The sequence below is a fragment of the Takifugu rubripes genome, chromosome 6, assembly GCF_901000725.2.
Source record: "Takifugu rubripes chromosome 6, fTakRub1.2, whole genome shotgun sequence".
Lineage (NCBI taxonomy): Eukaryota > Metazoa > Chordata > Actinopteri > Tetraodontiformes > Tetraodontidae > Takifugu > Takifugu rubripes.
In genome coordinates, this window is record NC_042290.1 from 11,955,527 (window position 1) to 11,978,191 (window position 22,665).

At 50.3% G+C, this 22,665-nt stretch overlaps 1 protein-coding gene across 3 annotated transcripts in view; it reads right to left on the reverse strand.

Moving 5' to 3' along the window:
• The window catches only part of LOC101061340 (poly [ADP-ribose] polymerase tankyrase-1), a 38,829-nt gene that overhangs the window by 4,016 nt on the left and 12,148 nt on the right, over positions 1–22,665 (reverse strand). Inside the window, exons 1-19 of one of the 3 annotated variants that reach the window (XM_029837631.1) lie at positions 19,284–19,560; positions 19,114–19,150; positions 17,400–17,475; positions 10,145–10,239; positions 9,885–9,951; positions 9,596–9,782; positions 8,759–8,880; positions 8,586–8,677; positions 8,213–8,291; positions 7,917–8,088; positions 7,324–7,403; positions 5,621–5,766; positions 5,378–5,543; positions 3,623–3,842; positions 2,608–2,717; positions 1,149–1,337; positions 450–530; positions 170–371; positions 3–82 (exon numbers count right to left, since the gene is read on the reverse strand). In XM_029837631.1, the coding sequence (XP_029693491.1) occupies positions 3–82; positions 170–371; positions 450–530; positions 1,149–1,337; positions 2,608–2,717; positions 3,623–3,842; positions 5,378–5,543; positions 5,621–5,766; positions 7,324–7,403; positions 7,917–8,088; positions 8,213–8,291; positions 8,586–8,677; positions 8,759–8,880; positions 9,596–9,782; positions 9,885–9,951; positions 10,145–10,239; positions 17,400–17,475; positions 19,114–19,150; positions 19,284–19,341 (2,259 nt within the window). In that variant the 5' untranslated portion in view covers positions 19,342–19,560. Of the gene's footprint in view, positions 1–2; positions 83–169; positions 372–449; positions 531–1,148; positions 1,338–2,607; positions 2,718–3,622; positions 3,843–5,377; positions 5,544–5,620; positions 5,767–7,323; positions 7,404–7,916; positions 8,089–8,212; positions 8,292–8,585; positions 8,678–8,758; positions 8,881–9,595; positions 9,783–9,884; positions 9,952–10,144; positions 10,240–17,399; positions 17,476–19,113; positions 19,151–19,283; positions 19,561–22,665 lie in introns of those variants that run through there. The other 2 variants (XR_003888736.1, XM_029837630.1) reach the window with 2 other exon arrangements.

Genomic DNA, 22,665 nt, shown 5'->3' on the forward strand with positions numbered 1-22,665 from the left:
ACCTGCTCCCTCTGGAAGATGTCTCGCAGGTGTTCCAGCCCCAGACTCTTCAAGAACTGGTTGATCGTCATGTCGAGCAGCGCTGCACAGACGGTGTCATTAGGGAGGTCCTGCGTTGTCAGCAGAAACGGACACGTACGAAGAGGAAGACCCCGCCCCCAAAACTCACAACGCACGTCTGTACCTTCTCCCTCCTTCCTGTCGGACACGGACGTGACGTCGACCGAGCCGGCGGCCCCTCCCACGGCGAGCTCCCCGAGGGGTGTGGTCAGGTTGTCGATGCTGCTGGCTGCAGACAGGCAGGAGGGGGATGGAGACGGCGAGATGACCACGCCCCCTGCCGCACCTGTGCTCACCACGCTCGCACTCACCTGCGAGACGGAGAGGTGAATGATGGTTGTGGGGGTGATCAGGACATTTTCGGGCATCTCCGGACGTCCAAAACTCACCACAGTCGCCTGAGGTTTCAAACAGCTCGGCAGGGCGTCTGGCGGCATGGCGTCGATCAGCAGTGCTCTGATGTCATCGGCCTGGGACGGAGACAGGACGGCGCACATTAGGAACAGTAGTATTTCTTATCTAATGCTCCCAAACACCACCTGAAGAGAAGCACTAAAACTGCCCAGAAAAAGTCTTTTTTTTTTTAGAATTTAGATCATTAAATCCAAAACCTACAGAAAGAACTGGATTAAGTTCTTTTATTATAATTCAATTAAGAGGAAATTCGTGTAATCTCATCTTTATGACTGAAATTAATGGGAAGACACACATCAAAATTCAACACGTATATTTGAATTATATCTGGCAGGGAAATGATCTAGTTGGGGGATTATTCCAGCTGGATGGGCCGGGATTGGCTTTAAGGCTCCGCTCCTCTATCTTTGAGCTTGGAAATGAGTTTCCCATGCTCAGCTCTCAGAAATGTATTTAAATCACCTTCCTTATTTTAGAATATTAATTATCATCCTGGCACCGGCGACTTTGCTGTTGAACCCACTACAGTGAGGAAATAATCCTCTGAAGAGCCTCGGCACGAATGTTCAAGGCAGCCCGATAAAAACCGCCCCAGCAGCAGACGGAACCTGTTGATTGAGCCGTTCCAATTTCAGCCGTCTCTTCTCATCTAAACAAGATGGAAGCGTTCTCACTGTAGCCAGGTCGAGCGGCGTCTGACCCTCCTGGTTCTTCATGGTGGGATCGGCTCCGTGGGCCAGCAGCAGGGCGCACAGCTGGGTCCGCCCCTTCTGCGCCGCCTCGTGGAGCGGCGTGAACGCCCACTTATCGGTGGCGTTGACGCACGTGTTGTACTTGATCAGCAGGGCGGCGATGTCCACGTGCTGGTCGGGACAAAGGGGAAGAAGAGAGGGTTTAGAAAGATTCTGAAGGAGAAGCTTCACAAGAGCTGCAGAAACACGGATCGGAGCGAGACTACGCCACATTCCCAGGCGTAAATGTGCGTTCACGTAACGTCTGAGTTGTCAAACACAGCTGAGCTCGTTTCTGGGGGGGGGGGGTCATCAAACTTTCACGCACACATATGTTTCATGACTGTTTAATCAGCGGAAGGTTTTCCTGCCATGGAAAATGCCACCGAGATAAAAAGTGCATTAAAAATGAAAGACTGAAATCAATCTTGCATCACGTCTGTGATCCAGGTTTAAAACAGGATCTTATAAATAAAGAGAAATCAAACACAATTAACTGGAACAGCAGGAAGAACAAAGGTGGTTTTTAAAAATGAGATTTCAAAATGGGAATAAAGTGGGATTTTATCATGTGAAGCAGCTTCACTTTGGTGCAAATGAAAAAATAAGAACAGCTTAAACATGGAGGAGATACCAGGAGACAGAGGAGGAGGGGCGGAGCAGAGGAGGATGAGGGGCGGAGCAGAGGAGGATGAGGGGCGGAGCAGAGGAGGATAAGGGGTGGAGCAGAGGAGGATGAGGGGCGGAGCAGAGGAGGATGGGGGCGTGGCAGATGAGAGTGAGGGGCGGAGTAGATGAGGAGCAGGGGCGGAGCAGATTAGGATGGGGGCGTGGCAGAGGAGAGTGAGGGGCGGAGCAGAGGAGGATGAGGCGGCGGGGCAGAGGAGAGTGAGGGGCGGGGCAGAGGAGAGTGAGGGGTGGAGCAGAGGAGGATGAGGGGCGGGGCAGAGGAGAGTGAGGGGCGGAGCAGAGGAGGATGAGGGGCGGGGCAGAGGAGAGTGAGGGGTGGGGCAGAGGAGGATGAGGGGCGGGGCAGAGGAGAGTGAGGGGCGGGGCAGAGGAGGATGAGGGGCGGAGCAGAGGAGGATGAGGGGCGGGGCAGAGGAGAGTGAGGGGTGGAGCAGAGGAGGATGAGGGGCGGGGCAGAGGAGAGTGAGGGGCGGAGCAGAGGAGGATGGGGGGCGTGACAGAGGAGAGTGAGGGGCGGAGCAGAGGAGGATGAGGGGCGGGGCAGAGGAGGATGAGGGGCGGAGCAGAGGAGGAGCAGGGGCGGAGCAGAGGAGGAGTGTAGCCTAAAAACAAGCATTATTTCCTAAAACCTTTGATTGCATCTGATTGATCAAGGTGAACACTGTGAAGACGAAGATAAGAAGTGGCGTCAACATGTGTGGGAGCGTCTCACCCCGTACGAGGCAGCGTTGTGTAACGGAATGAGCCCTCCTTTGTCCTGCGCGTTGACATCCGCTCCGTGTTCCAACAGATACTCGGCCACCTCCAGGTTGTTGTAGCCGGCTGAGGAACGGTGAGAAATGAGAGATGAATGAGGGAAGAGGAGGGAGCGCCACGTCGGCCCTCATCTGCAGCGCGACAGCGTGTAATCATCATCTCCTCTAACGTGACAACAGAAGCTGTGTGGGAGCCTGAGTGCTCTGATTGGCAAAATATCCCAAAGTGCTTCTCAAGGAAGTTGTTCAGCATCTTGGGGTGGAGACGACTCTGCTGCTTCCCATTATTTTTAATTTTTGCCGTCTAAGAGCATAGAGAGCAAACAAAAGCTAACAGGAGACGTGTGATGAAGAGCTGCAGCAGAAAAATTAAGAGACAAGATAAAGAATTATTTTCCACTGCAGGAAACCACAACAGGTTTTTAACGAGCTAAGAGAGGATAAAAAGGAAATAATTACGTCAGGCCATAATTATGAGGTCAAAACACAAAAGGATGCAGTAACACAGCTAATAATAGCTCGCTGTTATTAGCAGCTATCTGCACGCTTCACCTGAACTACAGAACCGGAGTCATTAAAGAGGCTCTGGTCATTAAATGAGCTGAACTCAGGCTGAGAAAAGTTCAGGAATTCTGAGATTAATTATGAAAATGTAATTTCGTAACACAAAAATTCCTTCTCATCTTTCCAGGATTCAAACCAGCAGACAGTCCGTCGGCCCTCAAAGCCTCGGGCAAATAACATAATCCACTTTTTAACGCGAGGAGTCCCGAAGCAGCCGTGAGAAAATATCGAAATAAGTTGTGAAAGGAGGGATTTTCATCGATTATTACGGCACAGATCAAAGGGTTTATCCAAAAAAGGAAATCTAATAACAGCTTAATCCAGATTGTCTCCAGTTTAAATCCAGGCAGTTGCGCATCTGAAGTGGCATCACCTGTGGGGGGGCGTGGGGGGGTGTGGGGGGGTTACCTGCGAGGTGCAGAGGGGTGGAGTTGCGTCCCTGCGTGTCGCGGCAGTTAATGTTGTCTGGGCTGCACAACTTCTGCACCCGCGCCAGGCAGCCCTTCTTGGCTGCGTCCAGCAGGGCGGCGTCGCCACGCAACAGGTCCTGGATGTCGGTGTCGCCGTCTTTGACCAGGTCCAGAGGCGTGTTCCCATCTCGGTTCTTCTTGGTGGGGTCGGCACCGTGCTGGGGGGGGGGGGGGAGTCAAAATGGAGCAAAATGTATTTAATGGAACCTGAGTGGAGGCTGATGGAAGAGATGATGGAGGGGGGGGGGTGAGGGGAGAAGCCTCACACACTCTGGAGACTGTGTGTTTATCCGTCTCCTAGGTTACGCCTCAACCGGCCGTTTCAGTCATTTGGAAACGTGCTCATTAAATGTGGAGGCTGTGCGGCGCTCCCCCGAGGAGCCGCCGGCCTCAACATCTCTGACGTCTTCTTTAAAAGCCTCTCGACCTCAGCGCCTCTTCATTTCTCTGCCTGGCGTCTGTCTGCAGCCGATGACAGACGCAGCACAGCTCCAGGGAAACGTCGGCCCGATAGAGCCGGAACCGTGGTTGATCAGGAATATTTAGCCACGGACACGGAGAACGGTGGGGAATGAGATTCATGCAGCACATTAATTACTGAGAAATGATGAGAAAACAATCAGGAAAGCCAGTCCAATTCACGGAATAAAAACGATCCTACAACGATGTGAAACTCCACAAACAACAATAAGGCCAGAAATGGTTTGACTTCATAAGTTTCATGCACAGGCGGTAATGAGGAACGCTGCTCTGTAACGGAGAGGAAATTAATTATGTTCTGGCTATTCTCATGCAAATGTCTCCTCCACACATCCTGCAAACGGGAGCAAGTTTTTTCACTCTGAACAAAACAGAGAAGAATGGAAAGATGACACCAAATAGGGGAGACAAAGGAAGCTGCTGCTGAACTACAGGACAGTTTATCCCGAGACAACAGTTCCATCGCTAGGGTAACACTACGGGGGGGGTGGGAGAGGGGCGAGGAGCCACAAAGCAGCTCAGGATCCAGCAGAAACTCCTCTGTGGTGGGATTTTCCCCAACAGACTGGGAAAATGTCAAATGTGGAAACCACCCCGAACAATCGATCATCTGTTCCCAACATCTGCCTCCGAGCTCTGCCCGTCAGATCCGAGCGAGGCCGCGGGGAGCTGCCGCGTCTCTGAACTCTGGGATTCATCTGCAGAGGAGGTCACGGACGCTGACACGGAGGGAAACATCAAATGTGCTGCTGCACGTGCAGCTGGCGGGAGAACGCAGCTCTGACAGCTCAGGAGGAAAAAGAGCGAGTCTCCACTTTTGATTAGAAGACGGTTTTAATCCTGAGCGTTTGTGACATGTCGTCTGTGGTGCATCCACCAATGAGAGCTCCGGGAAAAGGCCCAAACGCCACCAGGCACCAAAGAGCCGATCCTGAAGCTTTTTCCTTTCCCCAACATTCAAGATCACCGTCTCAGAATGACCCCGACAAACTCTAAACAGGAACAGGCGGCATTTCTCCAACACCAGATGTTTATCCTGGTTTACTCATGAAACTCTGACGTGACGCTTCTAATCAACTCGTGCTTTGCTGTTGGGTGTGACGCCCGATCCTGAATCGCTACACGATGGAGACCTTTACAGACGGGACCATCCCGCTATCGTCTGGCTTCCGATTGGCCAGAAGGAGAGTCGCGGAACGCAGTTGAGGCTGACCTTGAGGAGCAGTTTGCAGATCTCGTATTTGCCCTTGGCGGCAGCTTCGTGTAGCGGCGTAAACTTCCACAGGTCGGCCACGTTAACAGAGGCGCCGTGTCTGACCAGCAGCTCGGCCACCTCGTAGTGGCCGTAGGAGCAGGCGTTGTGGAGGGGCACCAGGCCGCTGCGCAGAGGGACACACTGTTACGTCACTACCCTGCTCGCTACCTCGATGTGGCGTCAGTCACGTGCGCGGCCCACCCTTTGTCCTTGGCGTGCACATCAGCCCCGTGGTGCAGCAGGTACTCCACCACCGACACGCGGTTGTAACCAGCAGCGAAATGAAGCGGCGTGGAGTGTCGCCCCTCCAGGTCCCGACAGTTCACGTTCTGAGCCGTGCACAGCGACTGCAGACAGAAACAGGGGGGTTAGAACTGCCCCGGAGGCAGCAGGTCCGGTTCAAACGGAGCAGGAGGAGGGAGACAGAGAGGATCCTGGGAATCTTTGGTGGCGAACAGCAAGTCGGGGAACTTCAGCAGGTTTGCAACACGTTCTGAAGGGAAACAGCAGGAACGCTGAAGTTATTAAGCCAAGCTGAGAATCAAAGACGCCGGCCGCCCGCTGAGCAGAGAAAATAAAACGCCTGCGTTTCATCCTCTCAGAGCCGAACCACAACATCACAGCGAATTCTTTTAAAAGATGAATCCAGCCTCCCTCTGCGACGCCCTGTGGAACATCCTGCTGGCAAAGGCCGGCGACCTCGCCTCACCTGTGAGCTCTGCTTGAAAGAGCTCGGTTTGAGCCGTCATCCTAATCTGGATTAAGCACGGCTGGCTTTCACCGTCAGTGCTGGTAAACCTGTCAAATTATTCTCACTGCAGCTGTTATCAGGGCGGGAGGATGAGAAGAAACTGAGTCCACTGTCCAGAAACACCAGACACCATCCATGAGAACATGGAGGAGGACCTGAAGCTAAAGAACCCCTTCTAGGGTCATCTGAGGAGCGTCTGTGATCATACCCACTTTTGCTGAGCTCTGCCTGAAGAAATCTGTCTGCTGCTGGCGGAGGAATGATCTGCATGTTGATTATACATATTCATAAGTCTAGAAGACCGACAGAGGCCTGCGGGAGCATGACCGCATGCTATTAAAATGATTTCAGCTCTTTTTTTGATAAAAATGTCTGGAGAGGAGGAGAGTTAGCAAAAGCCAGGACGCAGGAGAACGACTCCTCGTGCGGGTATCGATGGATATTATTGGGATTATTAGCAATAATTACTCAGCCTTTACCTAATTGCACGTCACACCCCGGCAGATTACTTTGCCCCCGCGCATCTCCCCAGATTCACTGCAGCAGAGCATCGGGACACGTGCGCTCCTGCTGGTCCCACGGTGCCCACGTCCTCTGACAAGAGCGACCACACCGAACCGTTAGCGGGAGCTTTTTTAATGAAAACTGGCCTTTAACAGGGAGAACCGCTTGTTGTTTAGACCGAATCGATGACAGACACAAGGTGTGAACAGGAAGCTCCATCTGACATTTAATAACACTCCTCCGACCGCGATGCTGCAAGAGCGACGGGAACGTTCCGAAAGGTCAGAACATTTGTTCCATTTAAAACTAAAGATGTCTGAAGCACCACCAGCGCTCACCTGCTTCACAAAAGCTGACAGACCTGACCGACTCCACACCCCGAGACCCTACTAATAATTATTATTATTATTATTATTATTATTATTATTATTAGTGTGACACCTCCATCTCTACTGCTGAACCTAAGGACACCATCATTCCATCACATTTCTGATTCCTAGAGAAAACACAACTACAACACAGAGATAAATCCGGCTTCTCTTCAGCAGGAGCAGGTCAAGTGTGACCTGAGAAGATCCTCAATATCTGCTGATTATACGGCTCAAAGCAACACACATGATGAAGATAAGCAACAGCAGCGGGGGAATACCTTGACCGTGTCCAGGTCTCCGGCTTTGGCAGCTTCCAAAAGTCTGTAATCCACGTCTGAGTTTCTGACTGGGACATTTTCTGTGGAGCAGAACACACAAGAGAACATCAGAGGAACGGCCAAACGAGAAGGTCTTCAGAAAGATGAGCAGGAGAGGCAGAGTGGCGCAGGTTCTCGGGCGGCGTGTGACAGCAGCTTCAGTTAAATTACACAACTCCATCCAAAAGCCTCATCAATAACTGACAGGAAAGAAGGTTACATCAGCTTTGGGAGCGAATCGGTCTGTTTGAGATTACAAGTTTGTGGTTAGAACTGAGAGGAAGTGAGAACACAGAAGAGAGCCAATATTGTCCCCAGAACAGAGGCGCAGATTCACTTTCTGCCGCTCGATGGACCCTCGGATCAATGCGCCGACCTGCTGCAGCGCCGCTGCTGCCGACAGAAATGTGCTCCTCACAGACCGAAGGGAAATAAATGAGAGTATCAGACGTGTGTCTCCACGACCAAACCCATGCTGGCGTCAACCTGATGAGCACCGACCTTCACCATGTTTTTAATTCATGTCTGAATCAACAAACACACTGTTCACACACCGCTGAGTATTTGCTGCACGGCTTCATTTCCCATCTGAGCGGCGGTGAAGCCCTGCAGGGACACCAGGGAGGCGTCCGCCCCGTATCCTAGCAACAGCCTACAGGTCTGGAGGTGGCCGGCCAGGGCTGCGCGGTGCAACGCCGTCTGACCTAGCGTGTCGAGAGCATTCACCTGCAAACACCACCGTTACTCAGCGTTCAAAAGTGCCTTCAAAAGGAGCAAAATGTGACGATTTGCATTCAAAATCCCCCATTTCCGGGTAAATGTAAACACTGTCAGCTTAAGGCAGATTTACCTTTGCACCGTGTTTCTGCAGAACCTCCATGACGTCGTTGTGAGCGCGTTCTGCTGCCACATGAAGAGGCGTCATGAAACTGCAGACGGAGGATTTAAGGTTAATCTGAGCGTTAATCTCAGGGTTTAGCACCCTCTTCCAGAGACGAACGCAAATATTCTCACATCAGACGCTTGAGAAAGCATCAATATTTCTTATGAGGTTTTAGAAATTTATTATAATAATTATTTTATTTACGATAAAATGTATTTATTTGAATTCGGTAACTGATCGGACAAACACACCAAAGTACTGACAGCACACAAAAGGCCGTTTTAGTGAACAACCTGTGTTAAATGATGCTGCACAAACGTGTGCCGACAGCACAACTCACTCTTTGTTCTTCTCGTTGACGTTGGCACCTTTCCTCAGCAGCAGCTCGGTCACCTGTTTCCTCTTTGGGTGCGGTGACGCAACAGCGCAATGCTAACGCACAAACGGAAACACTGCCTTAGCATCTGTGCAGCCCAGTGTGTGCGTGTGTGTGCGCGTGTGTGTGTGTCTCACCAGTGCAGTCTCATGCGTGTGAGGGTGTTTGAAGTTGATGATCTCCAGGACCAGACTCTTCTTGGCTTTGGCCACGTCGGCCTCACGCGCAGCCTGAAGAAGCGAGTGACCCTTAAACTCATCTGGGGAAGGAAAAAGCTCATGAGTGAAGCCACTATCTGACTTTCATGATCTAAATTCTGAATTAAATCATCTATAAATGTCACTTTTTCCCCTACAAATGCATTTATAATGTAACGGTCAGACAAAAAGGCTCTTCAGCAGAGTCAGATCTTAAAGGAAATGGAAGACACACAGTTGTGTAATTAGTCAGCTGCTGAATCGAGAGTCTGAGGGTGAAATATAAGTTTTCCAACCATCCCGACCTTCAGTCACAGCTCCAAACTGACTTCTGCTGCTGAAGGTTTTCAGGGGATTTCTGCTCATTCTTGAAAATGACATTTTTCGCGCTCGATCCCAGAGCGAAGCGGCAGCAGCAAGCGTGAGTCGGTCACCATTCGGGCCGCGTTACATTGGGCTTTGATCTGCCTCTGCAGAGGTGAAGCGGCACGTGCAGCAGGCGAGCACGTCGACCCGCTGACTGACACTTACAGAGCTGCTGGGACAGAAGTCCTGCTCGCCTGTAAAGAGGACACCGTGGACGGCGTCCTCCCAGCCTTCTGAAATAAAACCGACCCCGTTTACGCTGACGTCTGGGCTTTGACAGTCGTGCCAGTCAATCCCACAATTCCTTGTTTTTTTCACCACAGAACAGGACAAAAGTCACTCGAGCTGAGTCGGAATTAAACCCGTCTCCTTCAATAATCCAGCATCGTGGACCCAGAGCTGCACACTCACAAGTGAGTCTCTCCTTCAGCTCGGGGGTGGGCGCCATGTCCACCGAGCTCTTGCTGTGGCAGTTGAGCAGCGTTGGGTCGGCGCCGTGGCTCAGCAGCAGAGAGCAGACCTCCACCCGGTTCTTAGACGCTGCCTCGTGGAGAGGGGTGAACTGCCACAGGTCCATTGCGTTGACACACGCTCCATGCTGGGGGAGGAAATAATGCTTTAGGTGCAAGCTTTAGCATTGTTGTTGCTAACGTCCACTCAGTCTCTGTGAGTCTGTGTGTGTGCGTGTGTGTGTGTGTACCTTCAACAACAGCTCAGTAACTTCATAATGTCCATAGGAACAGGCATTGTGTAAGGGCACCAAACCACTGAAAGGACAAATCATCCATTTGTTGACATAATCGATGGACCCACATTCGGCTGCTGAGTTCCAAGAGTTAGAAAAAGTCTTGAAAACCTTTCAAAACACCCCAATTCATCATTTCCCCTCTCCAATAATGTCGCGACACCTTGAATTTATTTGCCGTTTTCACTTTGCCATTTCCCTGAGGCGCTACGTACCCTTTGTCCTTGGCGTGAACATCTGCTCCATGCTGCAGCAGCAGCTGAACGATCCTCACCCGGTTGTACCCTGCAGCCAGGTGGAGCGGAGTGGACTGCAAGAGACAAGCGTGAAGTCAGTGTTGGCGCTCATGCTAGCGCTGTAGCAGCTGTAGCAGCTGTAGCAGCTGTAGCGGCGACACAGGTCGAGCCGCCACGTGAAATGAGCAGCTGGACGTGTCAGATGTCTGCAGACTCCACTCTGGATTCTGTTCTGTTGCGACAGTCGGTGGCAAATAAGAGACGCTGCTCGCTTCACCCTGATCTCCAAACATGAAATATCTGTAGGTTCGAGGGCCAACAAACTAATTAAACTCTCCAAACAATCTGCGGTGGCAGCTGTGCAGCAGCATCAGCGCGGAGCCGCACCACCAGCAGAGGGAGGAGGAACTGACGAGGCTGCCACAACCTGAGGTTTGCCTCCCAACCCCTCTGGAGTCCCCCAGTCACACAGCACCAAATCAGGAGGAAGATAAAGTCTGGGCTCCAGCATCGTTTCATAACCCGTGATGCAAAACCGTTGCAACATCAAACCTGTTTACCAAGCAGCAACCTTCAAAGAGGCCCTGCTCCAGCTCCCAGAGTCTGTTTAGAGACTAAATGAAGACCGCGGACGGTCCCACTCCGCCCTGTAAATTATTCAGCTTCTTTCAAACACAGACCTGATTCAGGAACGCCTTCAAACAAAAAAAACACATTTAATGGCCAAAGAAATTGGAAAGATTTGATGATTTTATTTCTTCTGGATCTCTAAAGTATGAAGGCAGCTTCAGCAACCACCTCAACTTTCCTCCAGAAATCTCTAAAGTGCTGATAACTGCTGGTTCAGGAGGTCTGCAGGACCGCTGGCTGACAGATGGTGTGTGTGTCTGTGCGTGAGGTGAGGAGCCGCGAACACACACCAGGTCGGCAGCACCTTCCAGAGAGCATCACGAGGCTTTTTACTCATCAAAGTGTGGACAGACGCCTGACTGAGGATCCAGTCTGAAACACTCCTGTGAGTAACGTGGCCGTCTGAGCAGGCGGGAGGGAGTGTTGGGCTTAATCTGAGGTGTGTCGGGCAGCCTGTTGGCAGACGGGGACAAACCACACAGACGTTGCGCAAGAGACCAGCAGAAAGCTGGTGTGAAGGCAGTCGCCGTGGAAACGGCAGCCGCCCCAAAACAGGCCCCGTTTTTAAAATCAGTCGTTTCTTTACACAGAAAACCGATTATCACAATAAACCATGATAATAACAACTGGAAATCCACCGAAACAACAGCAGCTTAGCAGCTGATGCGAGACGACCCACAAATTTCATGATTACATGTTAAACTCTGAGACTTGAGTTAGCAAACGAGAGCGAGGGGTGCAGCCGTCCGTCTGCTTCTACAGCAGCACGAGAGAGTTGGACAGACGTCTGCTCCCGTCCGTGTGGAACAGCCCTAACCCCAACCCCAACCCCAACCCTAAACCCAACCCTAACCCCAGCCCCAGCCCCAACCCCAGCCCCAACCCCAGCCCCAACCCTAAACCCCAGCCCCAACCCCAGCCCCAACCCTAACCCCAGCCCCAACCCTAAACCCCAACCCCAGCCCCAACCCCAGCCCCAGCCCCAACCCTAAACCCCAACCCCAACCCCAACCCCAATACCAACCCCAACCCCAACCCCAATCCCAGCCCCAACCCCAGCCCCAGCCCCAACCCTAAACCCCAACCCCAACCCCAACCCCAATACCAACCCCAACCCCAACCCCAACCCTAAACCCAACCCCAACCCCAACCCCAATCCCAGCCCCAACCCCAGCCCCAGCCCCAACCCTAAACCCAACCCCAACCCCAACCCCAATCCCAGCCCTAACCCAGCAGATATCAGCACAGTCAACTACAGCCCGAACGGTTAAAGGGGTTTAACCTCCGCTGGAATAATTCCCGACCTCCTGATGATGTCAGGAGGGGCGTTGGCCACAGGTCAGAGAGGTGAAACCCTGTGATGGTGAAGATTTACAGCCCTCGTTGAATTAGCAGACGTTTCATTTAAAAAGCCATTTTTAGTGAGGATTCCTTGACGTGCACCGTTTACCTCTAATATAATGTCATAAAGCGGGTTACTGCTTTTTCTTCTGCAGCTCTTCTGGGATTTGATGAAATTCCTGCCTGGAGTGAAACACGAGCGGATGATATTTCAGACGGATTAAATCGGCGCCCACGGTGGCCGGCGGAGACTGAGTGACAGTAACAATAAAAAAAAGTCCCACTCTGTTGCGTTCTAATCACCTAAAAGCCTTTTAGAGAGGCGGGATGGAGTCAGGGGTGGAGGAAGTGGAGGAGATGATGAACCGAGGAATGAGGACAGGAAGGATGCAGCCGGCCGGGAGGCCAAAGATGGAAAACACTACTCTGCCCTCCTGACGTTCCTGTTTATTTATTCCTGATTTTCCTCCTGGAAAGAACTCGTCTGTCTTCTCATTTGGTCAATATCAGCGTTTAAATTCAAGGCGTTTTGTCCTCATTCCTGTTGTGCTTCCATTAACCTCCAGCTCTTCCACTTCTCTCTTCATCTTCCACTATTACCGAGCTGTCAAGCTGTTCCCATGACAACAGTGAGTGCTATCTGTCAGTAGTTGCCATAGCAATAAGAAATGATCCAAGAAAGTGGCACAGTTGGACATTTTTGTGCGTGTGTAACATTTGGAACCACTGAAACAGAAATGAACCCAATCAGAACCGACTGATCCGGAAGACAGAACCCCAAGTCTGTTATTTCATAAAAGGTTTACAAGAGAAACTACAAGGAAATTTGGTGGGAAACTGAGGTGGACACATGAGCAACTTGGTGAATGAAACACCGACAACCGCGCCCGTGTGGGTTCAGGCGTCCTTGATGGACGGGATCGGAACGCCGGGTGACCAGCGCTCATCGGCTCAGCTGATTGAATGATTGAGGATAAATTGGCCAATTTACAGCCTTTTAATCAAAACCTGTCGACACGTTTGAGTCATGAACTCATCTGTCGATGATGAGAAGAAAACATCAGAGCAAGAAAAACAACAGAAATGTTGGCACATTTGGATGATGGATGGGTGGATGGATGGATGGGTGGATGGAGGGATGGAGGGGTGGATGGATGGATGGATGGATGGATGGATGGATGGATGGATGGATGGGTGGATGGATGGGTGGATGATGGATGGATGGATGGGTGGGTGGATGGATGGATGGGTGGATGGAGGGATGGATGGGTGGAGGGATGGATGGATGGAGGGGTGGATGGAGGGGTGGATGGATGGATGGATGGATGGATGGATGGATGGATGGAGGGATGGATGGACGGACGGGTGGAGGGATGGATGGATGGGTGGATGGATGGATGATGGATGGGTGGGTGGATGGATGGATGGGTGGAGGGATGGATGGATGGGTGGATGGATGGAGGGGTGGATGGAGGGGTGGATGGATGGATGGGTGGGTGGGTGGAGGGATGGATGGATGGATGGATGGAGGGATGGATGGATGGAGGGATGGATGGATGATGGATGGGTGGATGGATGGATGGATGGAGGGATGGATGGGTGGAGGGATGGATGGATGATGGATGGATGGATGATGGATGGATGGATGGGTGGATGATGGATGGATGGATGGAGGGATGGATGGATGATGGATGGATGATGGATGGATGGATGGAGGGATGGATGGATGATGGATGGATGGGTGGATGATGGATGGATGGATGGATGGAGGGATGGATGGATGGGTGGATGATGGATGGATGGATGGATGGATGGATGATGGATGGATGATGGAGGGATGGATGGAGGGATGGATGGGTGGAGGGATGGAGGGGTGGATGGAGGGGTGGATGGATGGATGGATGGAGGGGTGGATGGAGGGGTGGATGGATGGATGGATGGATGGATGGATGGATGGAGGGATGGATGGATGGAGGGATGGATGGATGGGTGGATGATGGATGGATGGATGGATGGATGATGGATGGATGATGGAGGGATGGATGGAGGGATGGATGGATGGAGGGATGGATGGATGGAGGGATGGATGGATGGATGGAGGGATGGATGGGTGGATGATGGATGGATGGAGGGATGGATGGATGATGGATGGATGGAGGGATGGATGGATGATGGATGGATGGATGGATGGGTGGATGGATGGAGGGATGGGTGGAGGGATGGATGGATGATGGATGGATGATGGATGGATGATGGAGGGATGATGGATGATGGATGGATGATGGATGGATGATGGAGGGATGATGGATGATGGATGGATGATGGATGGATGATGGAGGGATGATGGATGATGGATGGATGGATGGATGGATGATGGAGGGATGCCATGTCCTCTCTCCAGGGGAGTTTTGGCCCTGTGGGAGCATCAGCGAACGCTCTGATCAGTTCCTAATGTGATCAAACATCGATCAGGCTCATTGATCCCGGGATCATAACTCATCCCCACATGACCAGATGAGGGAGGTTGAATATGACAGGAGATTATTGCAGCTCTTCCTCATCTGTCACCCGAACAAGATCTTTTCATCCCCTGTTCGGGAGGAGCAGCAGGTTCCATTCACACACTCATTGTTGCCACGGCGAAGGAGCCGAATCACCTCCAAACAGGAATGATAAATTAAAACATAAAAAAAAATCATCAATTACAAACTTCATAAGTGAATAAACTTCAGAGATGTGAGGTGAGGAGGATGGAGCCACTTTCCAGGACAACATCAGGTTCGACGCTGCTGTTTATCTTCTATCGCTGCAGCAGTGACGCGGAATGAAGAGAATTCCTAAAGAACCAGTTCCAGGCGTTGGTGTTTTCATCGCCGGGCGCAGCATAAACAGCACCGGTGTGGAGCTGCCGGCTGCATCGCCGCTCCTAATCAACATTTAAAGAAGCCATCAATCAAAGGCTTCAACAGCGCGCGCTCTGCTTTGATGTTCCCGCCAGCGCGGAGCATCGCGGGCGGGTGCGATGGATCTCGCTGGTGAAATATAGATCCAAAAACTCACAACACCCCCAAACAAAAACACGGAATTTACTGGCTGAAAAGCAGCAGAAACTGAATGATCAGCTCCCAGCTGCCCGAGTTCAGTGTGTGTGTGTGTGTGTGTGTGTGTGTGTGTGTGTGTGTGTGTGTGTGTGTGTGTGTGTGTGTGTGCGTGCGTGCGTGGATCGAATACAGGCAGTTTGATAACGGTCCTCACTCAGCTGCGTTAATGATCTCCCACTCAGTTGGGTCCTCGATCACAGAGACAAACGCGCACACTCGCACATCCTTTGCTATCTTTGTGAGGACTTTCATAGACATTCTCCAGCTCTTTACCCGCACTAACGCCCCGACCCTGGCCTAAAGCTTCAAACGGTCCTTTAATGTTGCGAAGGCGCGCCAAAACATCCTCACTTTGCGAGATGCAGGTTTTGGTCCTCACAAGAACACACACACACACACACACACACACAGCCAGCGAGCGTTTGGAAGCGTCACTCATGTCAGGTTGCGTTCAAACTAAAGCTGCGTTCACTTCCTGATCAGCGACATCGTGGAGGCCAAATAAAAGCTGAGGTTTTACCTCCCAAAGAGGAGACGTCTCTGTTCGGGCCTGCATGTTAGCTGGGGGGGGGGGGGGGGACAGCTCTCTTAATTGGATTAGAAACCATTATTATGATTATGAAATTGACTTTTTGATCATGATTATTGACTTTTCAGCGGTTTGCCAACTGTCATTTTTCAGACGTCTGCATGGATTTAATTTGGGAAATGTTCAGGTGGTGCGCTGCTTTTCCTTCATTTTAATCTCTTAATATTTAAGAGCGACGGTTCGACCGGCGCCTCTGACGCTCGTGCAGCCCGAGACACGAACGTGGGGGTGCCTGGACACACGGCTGCACCGGGGCTGCTCCTGCTGATGGTGCAGAGGCCACAACACCCCCCCCCCCCCAACATCAGCTCTTCAGTCATGTGGGAGCAAAAAAAAAAACATGATTTGCATTTGATTTGCTTCAAAGTTTAAACCGAATCTGTGCGGGAGGGAAGCAGGAGGAAATTACTGGGCGATTTCTCCTGAAATTTTCAAGGAAATCTTTGCATTTCTAATTTAAAAAAAACTTTTACTTTTGACAAAGCCAGTTCTGTGGTGCTGTGACAGACCCACACAGGAGGAGGTGGAGAAGCAGATAATGTCTGAGGAAGCTGTCGGCTCATGTAGAGGGTGCAGGGGCGCCACATTCTCCATTTTTGATTCATTAAGCCATCTGGATGATCACATATGGTGTCCTTGCTGCATTAATGTCCCGAGCATTTATCTTTATTCCGCTCTGCTGCCTTCAATTTATATTGCAGAAGAATATCAGGTGGAAAAGTTCTTTTCCCCTCAGTTTCACTTGAATTCTGCAGCTCAGACTTTAATTTCTGTTAGCAGACTAAATCCCCATCACCCATTAAATGGCACTAAAACCATAATGAGGATAAAACTGCAGAGGCGTGATAAAGCCGTGCATCTACCGTGCATGGCTGGATCCTGTCTGCGCAATTACAGCGCATCGCAAACACAGACCGGGCAGAGAAAAGGCCGTTTCAGCATGAACATGCTTTTCACATTCAGGACGGATGCGGTTGGAGTCATTTGCTTTCGAGTTTCTGAAAAATTCCTGCAGGCCATCAGTGATATGATGGATAAAAGGCTGCAGCAGCATCACGGAGGGAGCAGGCCGTGATTATAGCAGAGTGTTTCTATCGGGCTGTTAAAGCTTTCAGGTGAGGCAACAATTCAGGAGAAAAACATCATCTCAACAGCCAAAAAAAGGGGCTCCTCTTTTAGCATCAGTCTGGTTAACTCCCACAGGAGGCCATTATTGTCACGGAGGTAGGTGGAAGGAAAGGAAGTCAAACACATTTTATTAGCCGAGGAATATCAAATAATCCGTCTTTTTTTGTATGTGCAGAAACTACAGAGTTCCCACCAAGAAGCCAAGAGCGGCGGGTTTGGAAAAATGAGCCAGATGAGGTCTGATAGACCCAAACCTCTGGCTCCTCAGATCTCTTCTCCTTCCACTTTGACAACTAACAGTAGAAAAAAAAAGACCAATGCCAAAATTCTGCACTTTCCTTCAATATCAAGTCAAAAATAAAGACAAAAAAGGGAGTGGATGCGTTAAAAGCCCGACCGGTTGCCCCGAGGGGCAGAAACCACCGCTGTTGATCACTGCTCCTACCTTGCGGCCATCGCTGGCATGGCAGTTGACGTTAAGCGGCGTGAGCAAGGCCATTAGCTTCTCCTCGTTCCCGCTCCTGCAAGAACACAGACACATATTACAGCGCTCCACCACTGGAGTGGATTAGCATTGTTCCTCTGCAGCAGAGTGTGGGGGAGAGTAAATGAGGGCAAATGAGATAAGGAGCTCGAGAACGGAGGAAATAAGACATTTGGTGTTGGACACAGACGTATGGAAATGGTGCGTTTGAGTTCTCCTGTTGAAATCAGCGGTTTGGGCAAAGCAGTGCGGCAAGATGGTTTTAGGGAAATATTCCCTCTGAGCTTAACCAAGTCTGATCCACTCAGTGGTTCCTGATCAGGTCTTTCGTCTTCAATAAGCCGTCAACAAAACAATTCTGACGTAACTCGGAGATGAAGGAGGACGTATAGACGCGCATCCTTGGATGCTGCTTTAGTGCAGAGGCTGAAGACAGACGACCAGAGTAAACAGGAGAGAGTGGAAAATGTTACTGCTGTGTGTGTGTGTGCGTGTGTGTGTGTGTGTGTAGGAAGCGTGTTGTGGCACTAAGCTTTGAGCCACCCACACACTCCTAAACCAATGCCATGCAACTTCCACATGGAAGAGATGAAAATAAACACAAACAGTGAAAAAAGCTCAGTTCATGTGGGCCAAGGCCTGTTATGGTTGCAGGCGTGTGTGTGTGTGCGTGTGTGTGTGTGTGTGTGTGTGGGGGGGGGGGGATGCATCAGTTGATGCACATATTGAGAAACACTGATTCATCTCTTTGGTATTCGGAAAAGGCGTTGTCATTATTTTACAGGCTTGTTTGAGCCGATTTCACAGTTGGGTCATTTTGTTCTGAAATATTTACATCAGAACAGTTTTTACATCATTTCTAAGCTACAGTTCAGTAAGTGAAGGTAATTTATGCAATTGTTATGGATGCATCATGAATATTTAAGTATATGGTAAAACATGCGTGTAGAAGGTGCTGAATATGTAGACATTTAAATTCAGAATTAGGAAAGAAACACACACGTTTTACACAATAAAGCTTGACAATTATTAATTTAACACCAATATTGGATCAGACGATCATGAAAGTCTAATTATCCACAATGAGATGAGGAAGAAGAGAGAAAATAAATGTAAAATGTAGAAGAAAGGCGGAAGAAAGGAAGGAGGAAATTTAAGAAGCGAGAGAACATGAAACAAGGAAGGAGGCAGGAAGTAAAACAAAGAGGACATGAAAGAAAATGATGAACAGAGAGGATGGAAGGAAACTAGGAAGCAAGGAAAAACAGAAAAAGGTAACAGAGAAATAAAAAAGCCATGGAGGAGAGGAGGGAAAAGTGTCGAGAGGGATGGAAAAAGAAACAAAAGAAAAGAATTCACTGTAAAGGATTAAAGAATAAAGGGAGTGGAAAGACTAGAAAAGAGGAAAGGAGAGGCAGGAGAAATTACATTTTGCAGAAAAGTAGAGAGGAAAGGAAGGGAAGGTGTAAGGAGAGAGAGAGAGAGAAGGAGAGAGAGACAAAGGGGTGAAATAAAGAGTTAAAAGTGAGAGAACGTACAGAAGAACGTCACAGAGCGAAGGCGTTGAAGAACAAGGGATGAAAGCAAGGAGAGGGGGGTGAGAGGGGGCCTGGACAGGTGAATGGGGATGAAAGGAGAGCAAAACAGGAAGACGAGCAGATAAAGGAGCGCTCACCTCGCCGCCTCCAGCAGCTCATCCTTCTTGTATTCACCTGGATGGTCAGAGAAGATCAGGATGTCAGACATGTGGACAACACACATGTTCAGCACACACACGCACGTCGACCACACGCAGCACCCCTCCCCTCCTCCCCCCTCTCGCCGCTCCTCTGCCATTGTGCTCACCCCTCTGACTCCGGCTGCAGTGGCGATTGGTTGCCGGTAGCGACCACAGCGCGTTCATTGTTTGGGGGACGAGCGGCGCGCTGACACACACTCAGCCTCTGTCTGTCTGTCTGTCCATCCTCCCCTCTGGTGTCGCGATCGCCTCCCTTCCCGTTGCTGCCACTCATGCTAACCGTCAAGCCTTCATCGTCTCTCCCTCGCTCCGTCTTTCCGTTCCCACTCAGGAGGCGCAAAATAACACAACAGAAATAAACAAACCCCTCCCCCGTCGCCGCTCTCGCTCCCTCTCCCTCTCTCTCTCTCTCTCGCCGTCTCCGTCTCTCTGCCCAGCCCCCACCACCATCAACGCCACTACAGTCACAACACACATCCATCCATGGGTCTCTCCTTCCTGCGACAGTCGGGTAAATCAGAGTGATAATTTTCATCAGCATTTTTGAAGATGCTAAATGAAGACTTAAACATTTTTTAACTAGGTGTTCTACATTTAATGTACGTGATCCATATAAGTGAACAAATACCTCAAACATAGGACGACATTAATTATCAGGATAGTAATTAACGGCTCAGTTTGCTGTAATACCAGAAGTTACCTGAAGAGGCAGCAATGAGTCACAGAATTTGATTGGGCAAGAAAAGTTGCCCAAGGAAATGAAACAACCCTCATCATCATCATCATCATCATCATCATCATCATCACAAACTGCCGAGTTAAGCTGGATGAAGTCAATAAATCTGTAGTATAAAGTATGAGGGAGGAAAACGACTAAGAAAGACAGAAAAGGAGGAAGATGGAAAGGTCGGCGTGACGTAGATAAGACTGAAGGAGGAAGAGGAGGAAGGGCCACGTGTTCACGGCACAGACGAAGGGGTGGGGTGGGGCAAGCAGAGAAGAAGAAAGGTTAGAGAGACGGGAAGGGGGGGAGGAACAAAGGATTTACACATGAAAGAGAGACGGGATGATTAGGGATCTGGAAAGTGACATGCATGGATTTGACACGGTATAATTGGTGTGAGGAAGGTTGTGGCGGAGGAATCTGTTGAGAGAGGAAGAGCCTGAAGAGGAGACGAGGAGAGAAGCAGAAAAATAAACATCAGGATGTACATTCCCACCCTCTTATCTAATTAAAGACAAAATTTGGAGGTGTGTAATGAGCTCTTCCGAAAGCTGTTCTGCAAATGTTCCCCCGATGTAACTGGTGACGCACATTTCTCGCCTGACTGAGCTGCACAGTTTGGACCGAGCAGACGTGAACACTGCAGTTTTAAGAGGAAACAACTGCTCAGGAGAAATCAACAACCAAACGCACGAGTGTTGATGCTGAAACGAGCGATTTCCTCAGGTGGAGTTCAGCTGTGAGACCTTCCGCCCTGAACTTCAAGAACCGCCTTTACCGGACCTCTGACCACCTTCTGATGGGTTTAAGCTGGAAACCAGGCTGATCGCCACCACGAGGAAGCCTCTTCGCCTGTCACTTCCTGACCCCGACTGGAACCCACGACCACTGTGGGACCGGCTGTGATGGAGGGATCCAGACTGGATTCCTGGAGCGCCGGTGGTTGCGTAATGAATCGAAATAACAGGACGTCTAGAAGATCAACGCCAGACTGAAGCTCGTGATGAGTCTCAAGGAAGAAACAACCGGATTACAGGTCGCCCGAGCTAAAAACATCTGGTTGCATCCAAACACGAAGACAAAGTGAGGCTCAGAAGCTCAGGAAAAGATTAGATTTCATCTTCATAAATGAACATGAAGCTCGTGTATAATAGTAACCCTGTTGATGTGTGTGTGTGTGTGTGTGTGTGTGCGTGTGTGTGTGTGTTGATAATCTTGCTGACTCTGAACACACAAGGACAGATTAATAGTCAGGACAGACATGTTGCCTTCTGAATGTTGATATTCTTTCTCTCTCCAAGCGTGTGTGCGTGTGTGTGTGTGTGTGCGTGTGTGCTCCACTTCGGCCACGGCGAGGCCGTTTCTGCCGGCTGTCAGGTCACACTGGGACCAATCAAACAGTGGAAGGTTAAGAACTAAATGAAGGAGGAATGAAAATGATAACGTCTTCAGGCTCTTGGCTTCACACTCAGTCTGATCAAGTGCTTCACGACCGCGTTCCTCCAGTCAAACAATCTGGATGTTTTCAGCACGTTGAGCCAGCCAGTTCCAATCTTACCACCGTGAAACACCTGATTTAACGGTCACACTGTAAATCCAGGTGAGCCCGAGCGCTGAGGAAGGACTTTAAAGCCCTTATTGCTCCTCTCCCGAGCAAAACAACAGAACTGGCCAATCAGCTGAAGAGATGAGATGATACTGAAGCTGCAGCGGAGTCAAGAACCATCCGAGGAGGAGCACACCCGACCACAGACGGCTCATTCCTCCACATCTGATCCTCGGCAGGCCGCCAGACCGGCAGGCTGCTCGCTCTGACTCACGCCATAAGATGGAAACTGATTATTTAATAGTCAACGGATGCGCCGGCTCTTCATCTGCAGGGTTTCTAGAAACCCAGTCAGTCTTTTCTGTGAACATCTGTCATCATCTCTTCAGGTCTGGCCCCTTACTGGTTTGCCTACTGGAGAACGAGCTGCCTGATGGGATTTCCAGCAGGTGTTACAGATGTTCTACTAAACCAGACAACCGAAAGGTCAAAGATTATCGGAGAGAGCAAAGGTGCCATTTTTAAACACCGTGGAAGCCATTTAAAAGGATCAAACCATCTCAAACCAAAGGCTTTTGAAGGCTGTGGCTGTGAATCCTCAAAGAGGGATCTACTTTATGAGCTGAACAATTTCAACAGAGCCAAATATATTTAATACAGGGGAACAGAAACCAGTGGCTTTGCTCATTCTGTAGCACTTGAAAAAGAACAAAGCAACATTGGGGAAGATACAGATGTTGGCTTCTGTTTCTTTATCTTTTAATTGACTTCATTAAGCACATTCTGTCAGCCTGCTGTTGCAGCACGGCCGGCTGCTCCTCAGCGAGCCCCCCCCCCCCCCCCCCCCACTGTTGCTGTGCAACCGCCCGGAAAACTGCACAAATCTGCAGGAAAATGCTCCAAACCCGGCAGAGGAATGCTTGGAAAAGCATCACACGCAGAGAAAACGGCCACATTTCCTCTTAAGAGGTCACTTTGGAATTGTGGCTGAAGCTCGTGCATAACTGAGGACCAATCCAACGGCGGTCGTCATGGCGTTTGGGAGCGTGTCGCCAATAGGAGGAAGACAGCTACACAATCCTCTCACACACTTCTACTGCCACACACACCCCCTGACACAGAGGTGTGTGTGGGTGTGTGTGGGTTCCTGCTGCTCTTACAATATATGAGAGCTTCTGCACATTAATGTTGCTTCTGCTGGCAACGTGGTTGTGCTTCA